The 22,523-nt window shown below is 37.7% G+C and overlaps 1 protein-coding gene across 1 annotated transcript; it reads left to right on the forward strand.

Annotated features, from left to right (window-relative positions):
- Nucleotides 1-10,938: 10,938 nt before the first annotated feature.
- LOC133660717 (kelch-like protein 38) lies at nt 10,939-19,890 on the forward strand. The gene is made up of 5 exons (XM_062064300.1): nt 10,939-11,054; nt 12,893-14,113; nt 14,179-14,320; nt 14,405-14,510; nt 18,388-19,890. Exons 2-5 carry the CDS (start codon nt 12,894-12,896, stop codon nt 18,675-18,677), a joined length of 1,758 nt encoding a protein of 585 aa, XP_061920284.1. The 5' UTR covers nt 10,939-11,054; nt 12,893; the 3' UTR covers nt 18,678-19,890.
- The last annotated feature ends 2,633 nt before the right edge of the window (nt 19,891-22,523 follow it).

The raw sequence follows: 22,523 nt of genomic DNA on the forward strand, positions 1-22,523 counted from the left end.
TCATAATAATTCATTTAAAATGACCATATTTTTGTTTTTATTATTGGCTGATGTCAACATTTAGTTTTTTTCTCATTGTGCTTCTTGCTGTTTTATACATTTTTGCTGGTGTTTTTTGTTTTTTATAATGTGCCTATAGGGTCAATGACAAAGACACAAGCCACAGACAGCCCTTGTAGCGCAAATTATCTGTCCTATTAACGACGAAAACCGAAACCTCTATGCAATTAATCACGATTCATCTTGAGTTAACTATGAACTAACTGCGATTATCGCGATTAAATATTTTAATCGTGTGACAGCTTTGTTTTTTATTTGCCTCAGCTGACCGCACGTCCCTTAATTGTATGCTACATGAAAAACATGTTTTTAAAATGACAACTTGGAAGTCCCCCAGCATCAAAGTATAGATTATCTGATCCAGTGTGTTATTTACACAAACTCCAAAGTAACATTTCCTCTGCTTGTCAGAAGGAGAAAAGTTAGTCTTTCTCTCAGTTGCCCCTCTCTGGAACACTTTCCACTATCTCTGTCTACGTGTGTGTGTCTTCATCTGTGCTCTCTTTCATGCCCTCTGTCTTTCACTCTAGATTGTATTTTCTACCTAACTTACCCCGTCTCTCTCTCGTCTGTACCTCGATGCACCTGGCTGCCTGCTCCGGCCTGACACTTTAAACACATCAGCTTCAGACCGTGCTGCAGCAGGAATATCAATATGGGCTGCAAACACACACACACACACACACACACACACACACACACACACACACACACACACACACACACACACACACACACACACACACACACACACACACACATGCACGCACACACACAGAGGTACCCAAATGTCCACCTGTGAGCACTCACACGGAGACTATGTGTTTTTAGAGAAGACATAAATGTAGGCTGTGGTGATGTGACCACTGAAAGACAAAATGAAGCATGCACCACCAAACACTGTTTTTTCCAGCAAAATAACACAACTTGCATGTGCTGGTTATGTCAAAAGAATTTTAAGCAGCTAACTATAAGCCCTTTAAGACCTCTTCTGTGTGCACGTGCACACACATGCACACACACACACACACATGCTTTCCCACAACTGCCTTTGTCTCTGTAGACCACCTTTAAACCTCCTTGTCTCTCCTCCTCACTTGTTGATCCAACATGAATGTCTTTCCATCAAAGCCACGCTAAAATGCTCAGTGTTTGCCCGGCATGGATCTCTTTCTGCCCAAGGCCAATACTTCCTATCCCCCCCCAAAGGTGATTCTCACCATCTGTTTCTATTGTTTACACATTAGTATATGTACCAACACACATTTGTGCTACATTTGTTTTCTTTCTAGTCCAGGGGGTGCCCTGCTGGGATAGGCTCCAGCTCACCCATCACCCTAACGAGATGGATGACTGGATCTTTTTTCAACTTACTTACTTGAAGGCTAAAATACATGTGTTTGTAATTTTTAGAGCACAAGCAGACGGATGACATGGGTTTGGAAAAATTGGTTTCAAGCCAATTCATGCAATTATTATTTTTTTTGTGCATGTAAATGTACTGAGACTGTGAGATGAGACCGTGTGATAATGATTGTGTGTATTAGAAATTTATTTTCGTCTTATTGGGTAATAGATTATAGTATTTTAGGATTGCTTGCGCATTAAAATATAAAGTATTACATAACAGTGGTACCTCAACTTACAGGCTGGATTGGTTCTGTGACAAAACTCAAAACACTTGCATCACAAATCAACATCTCTCATAGAAAATTAATTAAAATCAATTTCATTGGTGCTTTCATCTTTTAGATAACAATTGTATAAAAACAACATAAAATAATGTACTACAAACAAGTACAGTCGTTTCATGCTGTAATAATAATGTACAGTATTTATTTCTCACATTATTAACTACATCCATTGCACCGGTCGCCCGGGGGAGGATGTCGTTGTGGCTTGTGCAGCCCCTTGACACACTTGTGATTAAGGGCTATAAAAATAAACTTTGATATGAAACTTTGATTTGATTGATACAATTTTCGAATGAATTGCGATTCTTATTTGTAATGATTCTTAATCGATTAAAAAAAACTCCAAAATCGATTTCTAAATAAATAAATGTATGTATATACATAAAAGATTGGACACACCTTCTCATTCACAACACAACTGATTGTCCCAACCCCATTGATAAAGCAAGAAAATCCACTAATCAACCCTGATAAGGCACACCTGTGAAGTGAAAACCATTTCAGGTGACTACCTCTTGAAGCTCATCGAGAGAATGCCAAGGGTGTGAAAAGCAGTAATCAGAGCAAAGGGTGGGTATTTTGAAGAAACTAGAATATAAAACATGTTTTCAGCTATTTCACCTTTTTTTGTTAACTACATAACTCCACATGTGTTCATTCATAGTTTTGAGAGTGGACTTCTACAGTATCTCCTTCCAGCTGCTTCACCGGCAAACACACCATCAGCAGCTTTTCTATTCTTTTATGGATAAATGTCCGCCATTTAAATATGTTTAGATCATATTTTAATGCCCTTAGCTGGTGTTGGTCTCATTCTGCTTCAGTATGGTGCTGACTAGTGTCACACACACGGACATAAATCAACTGAGGCATGCAAGATTTTGAAAAGTTAGCTTCTTTACTGCAACATACAGCACATCAGCGCCTGTGACGATAAAGGCTGCATCTTGTGAACTGAAGATGAGGCATGAGACTTCACGTCCCACCGTCACTTGTTACACACAAATTTCTGCTTACGATACCAACTTCCAAAATATGCACACAAAATATGTAATATTGCACTTTATACAATATACAGGGTATATTATTGACCAATGGTGCGTAAACTGCCACTTAGCTTGTGTTCCTACACGTTCATCATTTATGTGAAAATCACAATTTAATACTACACCAACATTGCTCATGGGCTCATACACAAATAGACATGTTTACTACCAGTCTTACAAGTTGGAAATATTATTTGGACACGCTTCCTTACCTGCAACACACAGCACACACACAGTTACACTATCATGTGACAACGAAGGCTGCACATTGTGAACTGAATATTGCAGGACCCCTGTTCCGAGGATCTCAGGTGCCTTTCTAAATTTTATGAACTGTTTTTCAGTCATTAGCCACTGGTATATTTCTGGAATCTTTTGCATAAACAGTACATTTGATCAACAATTGCACAAATAAACATGGGTCGAGAGCATTAATGTTCCCTTTTAAGTATAGTGAACCCACGTAGTCTATCAAAAACATAAGAACTAGCTTAAAAAGTAGATGTGTTTCTGTCAGGGGGGTTCACGTGTGGAACAGCTTGGATGATTCCTTAAAATGTTCCAGTTCCATTCACATATTTAATAAAACCTTTAAAACTAATGTCTTTGAAAAATATATCACTCTTGAATCAACACCAGTAGTTAATTCTATGATCAATGTTAATTTACTAAACTAAATGTGGGATATAGGGGCGGCGTGGCGAAGTTGGTAGAGTGGCTGTGCCAGCAATCGGAGGGTTGCTGGTTACTGGGGTTCAATTTCCACCATCCTAGTCACGTCCGTTGTGTCCTTGGGCAAGACACTTCACCCTTGCTCCTGATGCGTGCTGGTTAGCGCCTTGCATGGCAGCTCCCTCCATCAGTGTGTGAATGTGTGTGTGAATGGGTGAATGTGGAAATACTGTCAAAGCGCTTTGAGTACTTTGAAGGTAGAAAAGCGCTATACAAGTATAACCCATTTATCATTTATCATTTATATAAATAAAAAAGAAAGTATAAGTGTTTGTATATAGTATATTATTGGTACAAATGTTTAACCAACATGTGTACAGGGATATTTCACAACTATTTGTCTATGTCTTTACTGTGTTTACATTTGAACAGTGTTTAATTTGTGTACAAGGTGTATTTATAATACGTTGTGTAAAGGAAATTTCACATTTCTATGAAGCTCATCTTGTATTTGAGATTGTTTATAGGGTTAGGCGAAATAAGTGCTCAACTTCAGCCTAAACCCTTCCGGTCTGTGAAATTGTCAATTTATGAATGTAAAACTTTTTGTTTATTTTGTTGATCACTGACGGAAGAAATAATAAACTAAACTAAACTAAATCACGGGTCCCACACTAGCAGTGATATACACTCCAAATTATTACACCAAGTTGCCGACACTCTTTGATGATTTATTTCTTTATTTCAATGAATATAATCTGCTTCTTCTTCTTAGCACTGTTCTTAAAACTCGCTTCCTTCCTTCCCATGGTTAGAAAAACAAAGTGATGTCTATCAGTGAGTATAAGCTCATGCTAGGGAGTATGATCAGATGTTTTGAGCCAATTTTGGCGGGGCTCATTGTGACATTTGCTGCACCAACTAATGGCGGGGATCCTTCGAACTCAAATATTTGCTTCAAATTGAAGCATAACATTTCATTAATTTTTGTGCATCATTATTCTGGCTTAGATAAACATTTGTGCTAATGGAATTTTGCATCGATATATTTTCTTCATACTGTGTGAACTGTAAATAGAAATATTAGCATTTATTTTAGCGTGCATTTGTGTGAATGTTGGGAGGAAAATATATAAACTGCTGCTTTAATTACTTTACTGTTAAATTTGAACTGCTGTGCATCAAAGACATCTCAGCTTATCTCTTTTTTTTTATCAGTTTTAAAATATTAGACTTTTTCAGCAAGATGACTATACTTACTAAGTTTCTGATGTCGTCATGGCATCATGAATTTGCTTTTAATGTGCTTTATATGACTACAGAGTTCAACATAGTGAAGGTCAGCAGATATATTTAACTTTGCCCTGACACCTAGTGGATAACAACAATATTGTTGCCCTTGAGAGAATGCATCATTAAACTATTCCTCTCCTCCAGTTGTACTTATCATGGTGATCCAGATGCAAAATAAATGTACATTCAGAGCCAACTGTAACTCTATTTACAGAACTGGCATTTACTGCTGAAGTGAAAAGATACATTTTGTGATGATGTGGTGTGACAGTATGTGTCGAACGACTCTGTGCTGGAAGTAAGACTTGTCAGGGCTGTAAGAGTCAACAAACTAAGTCAAGCGTAGAATTGGTGGCCGGGCGTGAAGAAGAGACATCTAAACAGACATGACAGAGTGACAAAACAAGAACACTTCACATTTATCTCAGGAGAGCAAGAAGAGGACGGCATTGAATTAAAAGATAAAGTCAAAGAGTTTTATCAGGGACATAAAGCATGCCAGTTCTGTAAGGAGAAAATAGTGCAAATACAACTTGTGGGACAGCACTGATAGAAAGGCAACACTATCATGAGGACGAGTAGTAGTCAGGATGAGCTTTACTGGCAAACGTTAACTTTTAATAATTAAAGAATGGTCATTTAAAAAATATATATATACATATATATATATTTCTCTGTGAATGTTCTGAAGGTCACTGAATAATTGGGTGGGTGAGTGAATGATTGTGGGGCGGGATAATGAGTGAGATCATTATGGTAATTATCTAAGGAGAGTAAGTGGGGTATGACCGGGATAGCATCTGCTTCTTTTTACTCCTTTTCGGACTCATTTCAAATTGTGATGATCTATGAATTGTTTGCTTGTGCTTTATGTTGTTATTTATGCAAATAAAATCAAAGTCAAAAGTAAAAAAAAAAAACTGCCAAGGTTTTCCATTTTCTACCGCTTGTCCCTTTCGTGGTGCTGGAGCCTATCTCAGCTGCATTCGGGCGGAAGGCGGGGTACACCCGGGACAAGTCGCCACCTCATCGCAGGGCCAACACAGATAGACAGACAACATTCACAATCACATTCACACACTAGGGCCAATTTAGTGTTGCCAATCAACCTATCCCCAGGTGCACGTCTTTGGAGGTGGGAGGAAGTCGGAGTACCCGGAGGGAACCCACGCAGTCACGGGGAGAACATGCAAACTCCACACAGAAAGATCCCGAGCCCGGGATTGAACTCAGGACCTTCGTATTGTGAGACACATGCACTAACCCCTGTTCCGCCGTGCTGCCTGCACTCATGTTGTTCTTCTTTATATGGCAAACGAGTATTAATTCACTCAACAGCACCTCTGCTGGTTGCTTCCAAGTTGTGCACTTCATTTTGCAGTCTTGGCCTAAAATTTTCCGAGTGACTTAAATGTTGTGTTTCCATTACCTTTTGTGATCGCCATAAAAAATGCTTGTTTTTTTAGTAATATAATGTACATGTAAGACATGTACAATATGTTATTTTTTTTGTTTGTTTTTTATACTGAGGCAGCAAACTCCATGTTTAAGTCAGTTAAGACCTGGCCAGAAAAACATTTCAGGGAGGCACCTGCCAAAAATTTATTCCCAATGTGTGCTGAAGCTGCACTGCTGGTACTTCGTCTGTCCACAACTAATTACTACTTGTAAGACAAACACTTTATATTTGTGGTTAGTGTAATGATATGTGTTTGGAATTATTCAAGCCTTTATCGTGTCCAAAAAAATGAAAGAGCTGGTAATTTCTATGGTATTAATGAGAAGGGAGGACTGTTATTGATCTGATGTTGATGTGCTAAAACCTACTACTTGTTTAAAAGCTACATACAATATTAACTGATCTTTGTCCAAGCGCATAATAAATGACTATAAAGTGTTTGAATGTATTCATTAAATCAATACATTCTTGCCTGCCAAAAATGTATTAGAATTAATATTTTGATATTGACTCTTCTCATCTGTGCATAAATTACTAGACAGCCCTTAGGAGATGCTCAGATGAGATGTGTCAATATTAGAATATTACTTTGGCAAACATTAGTTGTCATTTGGGGTAGTTTTTAGCTTTTCAACATGTAAACAGTACAGTATGTACATTATTATCATTATTATCTCTTGGGATAAACTAATAATTTATGCACAGATGAGATGTGTCAAAGTATTACATTGAATCACTTTTTGGCTGGCAAGAATACAGTAATTTAATGAATACATCCACTATAATTGTTTTTTATGTGCATTAAAAAACAGTTAATCTTGTATGTATCTTCTAAACAAGAAATAGGTTTTAGCACATCAACATCAGATCAATAACAGTCCTGTACAATACCATGAATACCATAGAAATGGCCAACTCTTTCATTGTTTTGGACATGATAAATGCTTAAATAATTTTAAGCACATATCATTACAATAACGATAAGTGTTTGTATGTAGTAATCAGTTGTGGACAGATGAAGCCCCAGCAGTGAAGGTTTAGCGATCTATGCGTGCTCACATGGCGGGTACAATGGATTTCACTTACAGTTGTGAGGTCACGATCGATGACTGCTGCTGATGGCACAATAGCAGTTAAAATCAAATAAGTTCTCTTCACTTTACCCCAGTTGTACACATAGTACGGGTGGAAAATGTTAAAGCCACACATTTTGTTTTTGGCAAGGACTACTGACTTCCTCTTCTCAAGAAGAAAAGCATTTGACTGGCATTGTCATTCGTGACTAACCCACACCCCTCTTTTAATGTACGCCATTGTAGAGCTGTGATCGGATAAACTCAAAACTTGTCCCACCCATCGACAAGACAAAATTAAATATGATTGGATGTCGTTACTGTAAACCTTTTCGGCTCTTTTTTTTACTTAACTTAATGGTTAGTTAATTGTGTTTAGTCTTGGTCAACATGCCTTTGTTTTGGTTAAATATCGTCCAATTTTTTTCCTACTCCGATGTAAAAAAAAATCTAAAAAAAAGCTTCCAGCCCAGGGAGTGCACGGCTGACTCTGTCTCCCATGACGTCCGGACTGAGTCAGTCCCAAATTTTTGGTAACAATTGTACTTCACTTTCCTCAAGACCGGATTCCTTCCTATGACACACAGATGCTGTAACTTGTTCATAGTGGAACCTTTATGGTGTGCAAAATGGATGTTATTAGGAGTGTGTTAGAGTAGTCGACTATTTGAAGATTTGATTTGGAGGAGCTTGACTCAACAAACTCAGAGTCAAATTGTCAGACATTGATCTATAAAAATTTGCCGAAATTTTGGAATGAAAGAAACCGCTGTTCTAAATGTGTCCACTAGATGTTGCAGTAGCAATTATTTGTATCTTTGTAGATTATGCTACATATGTGGAAAAAAAAACAAAAAACACATGTTAGTGCACCAGTCGAGGAAAATGAGCAAACTCCATAAACAACATCCTGTAATTTGATTTTGATATTATTTTTTGATCATGATAGATTGAAAATCAACACAATGAGTTGACTGATGAACACTATCACATAATTTATTCAGAAAGTATAAATAACGACTAATAAAGATAGAATACTATTAACCGCAACATGTAAGTGTAAAAAAAAAAACAACTACATTATGATTTGTACATTTTCAGAATATGCTTGTTCTATTTTTAAACAAAGAAAACAATCTGAAGTTGTCTTTATTTTTAAGTTTTCGTGCCGTGATTTTACCAGCCCGGCCTACTTGAGAGTAGATTTTTCTCCATGTGGCCCCCGATCTCAAATGAGTTTGACACCCCTGCTGTAGAATGTATGAGTAGGATCATCGGAAGCTGTTAAACTGATGGTGCTCTGTAGCAATGGACAGCGACCCACCCACCACTCCCCTACCCACACAAGCAACACTAAACTTGCAACTTGTGTCCTAACTGTGCGGAACTGGGCTTTTATTTGTTTTGGTTTGCTGTCATTGTTTTTGCATTTGCACTTAAAAATCACAATCTATTTAATTATTCTATTTATTCTACCTATAATGTATTCCTATTAACCGAAGCTACAGTATGTATAGCCTACTCTGTTTATATCCTATTCTACCTACATTATTATGTACATAATATGGTTCATGTGGTACTCATTGGGCTGAATCTGGTTCCTCAGCTACGACATTTCGTGCCATATCATGAGTACTGGTATGACAATAAAGTTCCCTCTCACGAATCAGATTTTAATATGAAAATCTTAAATCAAACACAGCTCTAGAAGTTCCTTTGTTATTGTCATTTTTGCCTCCATCATTTGTATTACTTTTTACAATTGTATTCTATATTTGTTTTTGTTTTATGCTGTTGTAAATGTTACACGGCAATCTATTTCCCCAATGTGGGTTGAATAAAAGTCTATTCCATCCAAACCTAAGAGTATAAATGTAAATATGTCCAGCCAGTGGGATCAACACTGAGGTAGATATCAAATGAGGTGAATGCTATACATTGTTTCATCTGACATCACATGGACAAAGATAAGACCTTCTGGAGGAAAGTTCTGTGGTCAGATGAAACAAAAAATCAGCTGTTTTGCCACAATACCCAGCAATATGTTTGGAGGAGAAAAGGTGAGGCCTTTAATCCCAGGAACACCATTCCTACCGTCAAGCATGGTGGTGGTAGTATTATGCTCTGGGCCTGTTTTGCTGCCAATGGAACTGGTGCTTTACAGAGAGTAAATGGGACAATGAAAAAGGAGGATTACCTCCAAATTCTTCAGGACAACCTAAAATCATCAGCCCAGAGGTTATGTCTTGGGCGCAGTTGGATGTTCCAACAGGACAATGACCCCACACACACGTCAAAAGTGGTCAAGGAATGGCTAAATCAGGCTACAATCAAAGTTGTAGAATGGCCTTCCCAAAGTCCTGACTAAAACTTGTGGACAATGCTGAAGAAAAAAGTCCATGTCAGAAAACCAACACATTTAGCTGAACTGCACCAATTTTGTCAAGAGGAGTGGTAAAAAATTCAACCATAAGCTTGCCAGAAGCTCGTGAATGGCTACCAAAAGTGCCTTATTGCAGTGAAACTTGCCAAGGGACATGTAACCAAATATTAACATTGCTGTATGTATACTTTTGACCCAGCAGATTTGGTCACATTTTCAGTAGACCCATAATAAATTCATAAAAGAACCAAACTTCATGTATGTTTTTTGTGACAAACAAGTATGTGCTCCAATCACTTTATCACAAAAAAATAAGAGTTGTAGAAATGATTGGAAATTCAAGACATCCATGACATTATGTTCTTTACAAGTGAATGTAAACTTTTGACCACGACTGCATATACTGTTGACATGTATAGGCAAACTTGACAAGAAAACTGGACTCCACTTCCAATTTGAATTTCAAAAATACAACTTTTCGAAGTAAAATCCTGACAAATCAAGCAAAAGTCAAAGCCAAAATATTCTGTAGCTCATGAAGTGGATGGTGTGCTACATCCACACACTAGATGGTGCTGTGTTGTCTAGTAATCCATGACCTCACTGTTAGGTTCACTTTGAAGAAAATATGGTTCAAGTCGTTTTGCTGGAAGGCCTCTGTGTTTTTATTCTCCAAGACGGTGTGTCCAAACTGTCCCCATTAGGGAGGATGTGCAATGAGACAACCTGCAATCATATGGTCAAATAGGGAATTATGTTGCTTGGCTGTGTGATTATTAGTTTTTAGTAACTGATCTGATCTGTTTCGAGAGAATGAATGTTCATGAACACTTTGATGACATGATTACACTTCTATGACTTCAACTTCTATCCACTTCTGCTGCCAATATAAATATTTTTAATGGCTTTTAAATGACTTGTGTGACACGAGTAATCAACGCCAGCACAGCCCGTTCCTTTTGCGAGCATGCAGGCCTGTGTTTGAGCTTCTGCAAAGACGTCAACAAAGTTAGCGTTATCGATAATCAGTGTCACGGTCGTGACGCAGACCATGCGATGATGGAGTCTGGTGGATACCGAGAAAGCTCTCCCTCGTGCCACATGTGAGTTTGTGCTCATGTTGCCTAGCTGGGCCTATTTTTAGTGCAGGAATGTACACAGAGGCCTCGTGGAAAGAGATCATAACAACAAGCAACATGCGGCGTGCTCCTACAAAGAGAGACGGCCCCCTTTGGATCATAGAGTCACACAGCAGCAACACCAGAGAAAATAGGGAGGAAGTGCAAGAAAATGTCAAGGATACATTTTTTCTGCTGAGTGCTTGTGGCAAACAACTTGCGAGACCCTCCAGAAAGCGTATAGAGACGGAAAAAGGTAAGCCACTGCAGTACAACCGGCATAGAATAAGATCCGAGACTCATTTTCAATATGTATTTTAGAGTTATGTGATGAAAAGCATTGCACATGTAGACCTACATGTCAAATACATAAATATCAGTTGTTATCACTACAAATGGTTTATGCAAAATATTTCTTGTTACGTATATTGTTACATTTTTATGGACACTGTCAGTGTTTAGTATTGTGGTCGTTGTGCATTATATTAGGCAAATTGTTCTTATACTGTACAGTATTATGATCACCAATTTAGCTACATGAGAGAGGCTAAATATTAGAAACACCCCTCAGTATGATGCAGTGCACTTTTTTAAACTACAACCGCAATAAGAAACATATTGTTCAATGAATAACATTTTTTTTTAAAAACAATAATCATTGTTATATTTGTACATGCGATATTTTGCATTAGATTTTGCAAGTGGACTTAAATTATCGCGCATATTACTGTTTGTTCTATCTACTGTATATCTAATATTAATATGTATTTATAAACTGTGTGGAAATTATATTTATTGTGTCTTAACAACAACTGAAGAACAATTGAGTGCATTATTTCCCGGCAAGCAGCAGAGTTGCTATTTTTTATCAATTATTTTAGTCATCGAGTGATATATTGATTTTTGTTCGGTTATATATATATATATATATATATATATATATATATATATATATATATATATATATATATATATATATATATATATATATATATATATATATATATATATATATATACAGTACTTTCATGACTATTTACAATGTAGATTGTCACTGAAGGCATTAAAACTATGAATGTACACAGGTGGAGTTATGTACTTGACAAAAAAAGGTGAAATAACTGAAAACATGTTTTATATTCTAGTTTCTTCAAAATAGCCACCCTTTGCTCTGATTAAGGCTTTTCAGACTCTTGGCATTCTCTCAATGAGCTTCAAGAGGTAGTCACATAAAATGGTTTTGATGCCTTCAGTGACAATCCAAAATGTAAATAGTCATGAAAATAAAGATAACACATTGAAATGAGAAGGTTTGTCCAAACTTTTGGCCTGTACTGTATATATATATATATATATATATATATATATATATATATATATATATATATATATATATATATATATATATATATATATATATATATATATATATATATATATATATTCATTTAAATGGTTAAAACGTTCAAGAAAAACATTTGTATAAATATTTCAAGAAAAAAACTTTGCGTCAGCCTTATATTCAGCGTTATATGTGACGAACCATATTATTACTTGTTAGTATAAACATTTCCGATTTTCTCATTATATTACGTCTTTTTTATTTCAACAATGTGGAGCGGCGCCACCAACCCATAAGCTGTGGGCTACACTTTTGACAGCCCTGGTTTGAAACATACGGTAATTTCTAAAAAGAATATGAATATCATATAAAATAAATATATAACAAAGAAAAAGTCCACAACTTGATAGATTTTTTTTGCTATTCTAACTGTTGGTAAATAAAATGTATTTGATTGCTCATTCTTGGTAACAAAACAAAATTGCAGCTGAATTCATCACGCTTCAAAACAAAGCAACAAGAGCCACATGAAGTACACACAACACAGACCACATGACAAGTATACAAATATAGCGACACAGGTGACCGAGTTCTCAGACGAGTCGTCATCCAAAAGATTAGATCGGCGCAAACAGTAAAGCTGACAGCAAAACTGGACATTTAAACCTGCTGTATTCATGTCAGTGAGACTCATTGTTGATAAATAATGGTTTGGGGATTGATGAGTGAATGTGTAACGTTTCTCTCCTCAGAATGGACCGATCAGCGTTGGACGTGTTCCACTACAAAGACAAAGAGCAGTCATCCAACCTTCTCCTGCAGCTCAACAGCCTGAGACAGGATAAGCTTCTGACAGACGTGCTACTCTGCTCCGAAAACATCGAGATCCCTTGCCACCGCAATGTCCTGGTGTCCAGCAGCCCTTACTTCAGGGCAATGTTCTGCAACAACTTTGTAGAAAGGCAGCAGCACCGGATCAACCTGAAGGGTCTCACGTCGGCCGCTCTGAGCGGCATCATCGACTACGTCTACACCGGGCTGGCTTGTATCAGCATGGATAACGTGCTGCCTTTCATGCAGGCAGCCTCCATGCTGCAGTATGGCCGGCTTTTTGAGGCCTGCTCCAGTTTTTTACAACAGCAGCTGAGCCCTGAGAACTGCTTGAGCATGGTAAGGCTTTCCGATATCTTGAACTGCAACACTTTGAGACACAAGGCAAAGGAGATGGCCGTGAACAGCTTCTCCGATGTGTCTGTTTCGGAGGATCTGCGCGAGCTGTCTTTACCAGAGCTTATGGGCTACCTGGAGGATGACAGCCTTTGTGCGGCGGAGGAGCAGGTCTTTGAGACTCTTGTAGCTTGGATCCACTATGATCCTTTATCCAGACGTGGCGCCATCAGTGACCTTTTCAAGAAAGTGCGTCTCCGCTACATCCACCCCACCTACTTGTTCCAATTTATCGCCAATGACCCTCTGATTCAGTCCTCTACCCTCTGTGTTGAAATCATCGATTCGGTGCGACGCCTCATGTTTTCTGTCAGCACAAAATATGTGGGTGACTTTGCGGGTGACTTGAAGCCTGTTTGGGTTGCACCGAGGCGCTGCACCTACTGTGACACTCTTGTTGTGGTGGGAGGGAGGAAAAACGATGAGCAGACCTCAAGGGACGCTATAGTATTTGATGAAAGGAGCAATAAGTGGCAGTGTTTGTCCAAGCTGCCTGTCCGACTGTACAAAGCTTCCTACGTGGCTCTGCACAGTGTGGTGTATGTTATCGGAGGCCTGAGCACCAACACAAAACACAGCCAAGTCAGCAAAACTGTCTATACCCTATCTCTCAAAACCAACCAGTGGCGGGTGGCCGAGCCCATGCTGGAGCCACGTTTCGCCCACCAGAGTGTCTCCTACCTCCACTTCATCTTCGTCCTTGGGGGACTCAGGTCTGATAGACAGCTGGCCGACAGCGTGGAAAGGTGACATAAGACAAGAGAAAATATGTGGCGCAGTATGTATAACTTGACTTTTTACAATGTCTCAGATACAACAGCATGTTCAACCAGTGGGAGTCAATGGCCCCCATGCCCGAGGCTGTTCTGCACCCTGCAGTGGCCGCCACCAACCAGAGGATCTACATGTTTGGTGGGGAAGACGCCAAGCACAACCCGGTCCGAATCATTCAGGTAATACTACATTACTATCAGCATAGAACTGTTAATGTTTGTTGTTTATAGGTTTTAGTCATTCAGTCTTTTGGATATATGTAGGTGTATCACATTGCCAGGAACATGTGGTATACGATGGAGAACAGAACAGTAAAGAACATGTCCGCTCCTGCTGTTGTGATGGATGAAAACATCTACGTTATTGGAGGTACTGGCATTTACACAATCCCAAATTTGGTGATATACTCAAATGCAAAGGAATGCACGGTACTATGACTGTTCACAGCCATTTTTAGATATGTTGTTACAGCAATGACCATATTTAATTATTTCTCCATCTGTTTAGGAGAGTACAAGTATTAAGTCTGACCTCACCTTACTGCACTTAGGACTTATATAACAGTTAATAATGTGTACCTCAGAACCATTCCTAAACTCTGCATCACTATGTTAAATATTACCTAAAAAAATTACTACAGCATAAAATACCATAGTATTTACGGTTTTACTATGTCACCATGAAAGAAAAGCTAGGGATACCTGTGACATAGTTTATCACTGTAAAGCAGAAGTAAAATATACCAACTTTGTCCAAACTTCTATGAATCACTTCTCTTTATTTTATTAAATATTGTGGTGTACTCTGCCTACCTGAGATAGGCTACAGCACCCCCCGCAACCCCGAAAGGGACAAGCGGTAGAAAATGGATGGGTGGACGGACATATCAAACACACTAATATGACAACAATGTGGGTTAAGATATGCTCAGCTGTTAAATATGTATCAATAATCACAGGTGTTGGTGTGATTTCTTTAAATAGGTTGCCATGGGGCTAAACTCCTCACTCATGGTGCTGCTGTGTGGTTATAATCGTTGTTTTTGGCACGTGGCCTATTTTTACTTTGGCTCTTTGAGGCAAAACGTTTGGCCACCCCTGCTTTACAGCATTGTTGCCAAACCTTTTGACCGTCTTGCGGTCCTGCAAACAACTGGTAACCCACCGGTGGGGGGTTGGTGATGGGATTGTGATATAACTATGTCATATGGATAAAGTGGGAAAAACGATTACAGTTTACATGTATCACACTAATTACTACAGCATTATCAAAGCAAAAGAAACTCACCTTAATGCAGATTTAGAAGAAACACTGTCCTTCTTTCCCTGTAACTCATTTTTACCGTAACAGCGCGCAATGATGAAGAAGGCTAAACCAAGAGCAACAGTCTGACTCATGGGCGGAAGTGAAGATTTTTTCCAAAAAAAAAATATATATATATATATTTTTAAAATTTATTTATTTATTTTAATTTTTTTTATAATTTTCAACAAATGTCTTTGCGTCCCGGTACGAGTCTGCTGACCAGGGGTTGGAGACCAATGCTCAGTGGTTCTTAACCTTTTTGACCTCAGGGTCAAACTTTTCCACCTCAGAGGGGCCAGGGGCCCACTCAAGTATTAAAACTGAATTAGTAATCTTACTCTTGATTTTAATCGTATTCAGTAATTATATCTAACCTACTAACAGTTTTACAGGTAAACAACCTTGTCAAATGATATGAAACCATGTGTTAATCAAAAATATTATTATTAATTTAACACATTAAAACCTTTGGTCAGGCTGATTAGAAAAATAAGTACTAAACCAATATCACGCATAAGAGGGGACTGATGAGAAATAAATGCACATACAATTACGCAGTGCTAAAATAAATAAACTAAATCTTTATAAATAAAAATACATATTTTTCTTAACTTAAATGTCAATGAAATTAAAGTGCAAATGAAAATACAGCTTCACCACTTTAGTCATAATTTTTGCACTTAAGAAACTTCTCTCAGAGTTTCCAATTAGAGCGAAGTTATTTAGTACAATAGTACTAAAACTATCTAGCACTGAATATTCTCTAGAGCATTCAGATAGCTCCTGTCCAGCACTAGATAAATAGCTCTTGTATAGTGCTAGATAGCCCTTGTCCAGTACTAGATAGCCCTTGTCCGGTCCTAGATAGCTCTAGTGTAGTACTAGATAGCACTTCTATAGTACTATCTAGCTCTGATATAGTGCTATATAGCTCTTGCCCTGTACTAGATGGCCCTTGTCCAGTCCTAGATAGCTCTAGCGTAGTACTAGATAGCACTTGTATAGTACTATCTAGCTCTGAGATAGTACTAGATAGCCCTTGTATAGTACTAGATAGCTCTTGTCCGGTCCTAGTTAGCTCTAGTGTAGTACTAGCTAGTGCTTGTATTGTACTGGGGTGAGTTTTCCTTGCCCGTATGTGGGCTCTGTACCGAGGATGTCGTTGTGGCTTGTGCAGCCCTTTGAGACACTTGTGATTTAGGGCTATATAAATAAACATTGATTGATTGATTGATTGATTGATACTGTCTAGCTCTAGCATAATACTATATAGCTCTTGTCCAGTACTAGATAGCTCTTGTCCAGTACTAGATAGCTCTTGTCCGGTCCTAGTTAGCTCTAGTGTAGTACTAGCTAGTGCTTGTATTGTACTGTCTAGCCCTAGCTTAAAACTATATAGCTCTTGTCCGGTCCTAGATAGCTCTAGTGTAGTACTAGATAGTGCTTGTATAGTACTTTCTAGCCCTAGCATAGTACTATATAGTAGAGCTGTGAATCTTTGGGTGTCCCACGATTCGATTCAATATCGATTCTTCGGGTCACGATTCGATTCAAAATCGATTTTTTTTTCAATGCAACATGATTCTCGATTCAAAAACGATTTTTTCCCGATTCAAAACGATTCTCTGTTCATTCAATACATAGGATTTCAGCACGATCTACCCCAGTCTGCTGACATGCAAGCAGAGTAGTAGATTTTTGTAAAAAAAATCAACTGATTGCAATAATGTAAATTTGTTTTAACTATTAAATGAACCAAAAATATGACTTATTTTATCTTTGTGAAAATATTGTACACAGTGTGTTGTCAAGCTTACGAGATGCGATGCAAGTGTAAGCCACTGTGACACTATTGTTCTTTTTTATTTTTTTTATATTTATAAATGTCTAATGATGATGTCAATGAAGGATTTTTAATCACTGCTATGTTGAAATTGTAACTAATATTGATACTGTTGTTGATAATATTCTTTTTTTTTTCACTACTTTTGGTTTGTTCTGTGTCGTGTTTGTGTCTCCTCTCAATTGCTCTGTTTATTGCAGTTGTGAGTGTTGCTGGGTCGGGTTTGGTTTTGGAATTGGATTGCATTGTTATGGTATTGCTGTGTATTGTTTTGTTGGATTGATAAAAAAATAAATAAAATAAAATAAAAAAATATATATATATATATATATATATATATATATATATATATATATATATATATATATATATATATATATATATATATATATATATATATATATATAATGATAATAAAAATAATGAAAAATAATCGATTTGAAAAAAATGAGAATCGATTCTGAATCACACAACGTGAGAATCGCGATTAGAATTCGAATCATTTTTTTCCCGCTCCCCTATTTTATAGCTCTTGTACAGTACTAGAAAGTTCTACTATAGTACTAGATTGCTCTCGTCCTTCCTTTTTTGCTCAGAAATGGGTCTTTTGCTAACTTTCAAACATTGAAGGCATAGATTTGTCCAAAAGTGTCTTGCTAAAAATGTAATATTCTCAAGTCATTCATATGTGTTTCTCAACAAGTATGTCCTTTGGAGTATGTTCAATCAATCAATCAATCAATCAATCAATCAATCAATATCCTTTATTTAACCTAATAAAAATTCATTTAGATTAAAATCTCTTTTCCAAGAGAGACCTGGCCAAGAGGGCAGCAAAAACAAAGTTACAGAAACACATACTGTATAAAAACAACAGAAAACAGCAACAGTCACACACCACAATTAAAATAAATTACTTACATATATTAACATAAAAACAATGTCTAAAATATTTCAGTAAAAACAGCTTAAAAACAAGTACAATGCCCAATAGAAACAGTTTCTCAATCCTTTAAAATGGCATGAAATTCTGTTGTTCTTGATGATTCCAATTAGAAATAAGTTGAATGTCTCACAAGCACGTCTCCTGTGTCTCAGGATACACCAGGAGAATGATTGCGTACGATACCAAGGCCAACCGCTTCATCAAGTGTGCCAGCCTGAAGGAGAGGAGGATGCACCATTCTGCTACGGTTCTCAACAACAAACTTTACATCACTGGAGGGCGTTACATCAATGGCCATGATGTTATTGAGGACTCAGACAATTTTGAGTGTTACGACCCAAAGACAGACACTTGGACATCCGAGGGGACTCTACCATATAAACTCTTCGACCACGGCTCTCTTACTGTGACATGTGTCTCGCAGACATTGGATCACTCATAGTTGAGAGTGATTCATAGTAACAGTTATTTGAATGTCAACGGTTGATTTAATGTAGAACTAATGAACTAATATTAGGGTGTTTGTGTGTTTTCCATTTCAATTTTGAGCGCCTATCCCAGATGAACTGGACTGGTCACTATTAACTCATATAAAACACATTTTGAAACAACCATTCACACTCAATTCACCCCTATTGACAATTTCTCCAATGGGAGAAAACTAGTATACCCAAAGTAAGTGGCTCTGATATCAACACGCTCTGGGCGAAACCAGTCTTTTGATGCCCCCTAGAGAATGCCACTCTGGGTAATAAATGCCCATGTGGACTGATGTAAGACTTTCACTTTCAACACACACACACACACACACACACACAAACACAGGCACACAAACAATGAAAACAAACGCCACAATTTGAGAAACAATCATTTTGTTTTGAAGCATCATTTTCAAACTATCTTTACATGTACGCAACGTTAATGTATACAATCATATTTTGTTATATGTAAGAGATAATAAACATGTAAATATATTTTAAAGGTTATACACATTTGCTAGTACTGTATCCCAGTCTGATTTGACAAAGACTTTGTTTTCAACCTTTAGAAGTAGGGATGTAACAATATGAAAATGTCATAATCCGGTTATCGTGACCAAAATGATCAGTTATCATTATTATCGCAGTATTCTTGAATGTGCTCAGAAAGTACTTATACACACACTGAAATCTTTTAACCAAGTTATTTTTTTTAACCATTAGAAAACCCACTATTTTGCATGTTTTGTGTTTCTTATGCTTCACTGATACTGTTTTAGTCTTAGTGTTTTATCTGTTTTAATTGCTAAACTTTTAATGTTTTAAATATTGGTTTGTACTGTAGCACTTTAATATTTATTTAACTAAAAAGTGTGCAACAAAAGAAAATATATTATTATTATTATTATTCCTGCTCAGCAATCCTTGAATGCCCTGTAAAAACACCTACATCTCGTATTCCTCGGAGTATAGCACAATCACTCTTACACTCGATCATTGTTCTAAGAGAGCACAGTTTGTAGGTTCAATATGCACAATTGAGTAGCTTTGTTTCTCAGACAGCAATTTGTTTTTATAAGTTTCGATTGGGGTATATTGTTTCCTAATTGGGAAATACATGAATGTCTCTTGTTCATATGTTAGCAAGCTGGTGCCAGTCAGACCATGAGTTTATAAAAGTGCAGTTATCTTTTCACTATTTGTTTTATTTTAAGTAGTAAAATTGAGTAATTCCTGTTATATTGCTCGATAACATGATTTTACTTGTACACTATATATAGCAGGTATATGATAGTATATATCTGTATCATGAATCAATTTAAGTGGACCCCGACTTAAACAAGTTGAAAAACTTATTCGGGTGTTACCATTTAGTGGTCAATTGTACGGAATATGTACTTCACTGTGCAACCTACTAATAAAAGTATCAATCAATCAATCAATCAATCAATCAATCAATCAAGGTTGGACCTTTTTTGTACTGATGTTTTTTGCTGTTGTTTTTTTTAACTTTTATTTTATAATAAAAGGATGAAAACTATATCTGTATGTATGCATCTATCAATTTGTCCATCTAGTTTATTTCAGTAGTGTTGACCACTGAATGCAATGAGAGTACAACATGAATCCAGCATGTCTCAACATGTCGAATGCTGCTCACCCAGAACATGACAGGTCCTTGGCATCTTCAGCATGAGAAACAGAAGATTATACAGTTAGAAATATGTATCATTTTACAAAGAACGGCTTAAAATCCCTTCCAGCATTGAAATTCATCCGCTTCACGTGAAAGCTCTAAAGCTCGGGTTTGAGTGAGGCGTCGAACGGTTGAATCTTTTATTTCAAAGCACATGGACAGGGAAATAAGAGAAATGTGTCCAAGTCAATTTAGCTGACTTTTTGTTTGGTAAGAAAATAGCAGTAGTAATTTCATTATCTTTTCAGGCAGCCTCCGTTCCATTGAATTACAGGGAATTTAATAAAATCTCAGTATTTCAATCTCTCTTATTTTATAAATACAAAAACGTCTTGAGTTATTCTGAAAAGTCAGCGTCAGCTCATCAGATGGTTCATTTATGACATTTGGAAAGCTGTGTCAACTGCTCGGTGAACGCAATGTGACCAGCAGGTATTATATTAGAGCAAATTTCTCTGAAAGTCATTGGGTCAGATGGTGCAGTCGCTTGCTGCCAGCAGATGAAGTTCAGGGAACATGTGTGTGTGTTTGTTAGCGGGGGTGTTGAACTATAGGTGAGCTGGTGCTATTTTGAGGCACAAGCAAGAAGGCGACTGCTACACCACGTGAGTCATGTGGTTTGGCAGATGTGAGAGAGGGGGGCTGAAAAGGGCCGAGCCGGGGTTTCACAACAGAGAATGCGAGCGAGTGATGAAACCCATCCGGGAGCAGCAGCGACAGGTGTGGATGTGTGTGTTGGTGATTCAGGCTCAGGGAGGTTCGAAATGGAGCAGCTGTCTGGCTCACAACATCACAACAAAAACAGGGATGATAGACAGAATTGGAGAAGAGACGAAGTCAGTATGTTGTCAAACAACAACCATCAAGGCCAGACTGCTAACTAAAACACCTAAGATCAGCATGTTTGTAGTTGTGAGCTAGCAGACTACTTCTTGGTAGATGATGACAATAGTGTAGGGCAGGGATATTCAACAAAATTGTTTTAGGGGCCACTTTTTCAGAAAGCTAAGGACTGGGAGAGGCGGATTTCTCCCTTCACTATTAATCTTATTTTGTATAGTCCAGAAAACCAGCGTCCTCTACAGTAGAAATTTGATTATGGTCCACTTATTTTGTCAGAGTTACATAAACGCTCTGCTCTTTAAATGACCTTCTGCAAAAAAGCTAAAAAGGATTATCTCCTTTAAGAATCTGGCGCAAAAGTTTTTTTTACTGAACCAGTTGAATAGTCCAAATGACGAAAAAAAAAAGAACACCAGAAATAGAACCTTGAGAAACACTACTATCTATCCATCCATTTTCTACCGCTTGTCCCTTTCGGGGTCGCTGGGGGTGCTGGAGCCTATCTCAGCTGCATTCGGGCGGTAAGCCGGGTACACCCTGGACAAGTCGCCACCTCATTGCAGGGCCAACACAGATAGACAGACAACATTCACAGTCACATGCACACACTAGGGCCAATTTAGTGTTGGCAATCAACCTATCCCCAGGTGCATGTCTTTGGAGGTGGGAGGAAGCCGGAGTACCCGGAGGGAACCCACGCAGTCACAGAGAGAACATGCAAACTCCACATGCACTAAACTCTGTGCCACCGTACTGCCCGAGAAACACTACTAGTACTGTATGATTAAAGAAGTTGAACAACCAACTACTGACTACATCTGAAAGTAAACAAGCTACAGCAACACCTTAGTTAGATAAATCACATTATGAAAAAAAATTGTAACTTACAAAAAGTAGAGGACTTAAAAGTCTGCCTTGAGGAACGCCTCAGTTATGTGAAAGACACATTTGGACCCCAGTCTTTTATGTTTGCTAGCAAGGTTGAAATGTCAATGCAAAGATCTGCCAATGTGTTAACATTAGTCCAAGTTCCTCTATACAACAAGAGCACTCTTGTGATTTTAGGAATTTCCTGCAAAAATGTCCGCCAGTTGACTAACCCTGGTGTAGGGTCTATGGGTGTTCTTATTCATCCAGGTCATTGTATTGTCAGACACTAAAACTAGATGAGACCAATCTAAGTCTATGAGCTTAAACTGATGAAGCCTGCTCGGATGAGAGGCAAAACGTCTTCTAAGACAAATTGAACAGTTGAAATTGATTGAATGCC

This window comes from Entelurus aequoreus, linkage group LG11 (assembly GCF_033978785.1).
Source record: "Entelurus aequoreus isolate RoL-2023_Sb linkage group LG11, RoL_Eaeq_v1.1, whole genome shotgun sequence".
Taxonomy (NCBI): domain Eukaryota; kingdom Metazoa; phylum Chordata; class Actinopteri; order Syngnathiformes; family Syngnathidae; genus Entelurus; species Entelurus aequoreus.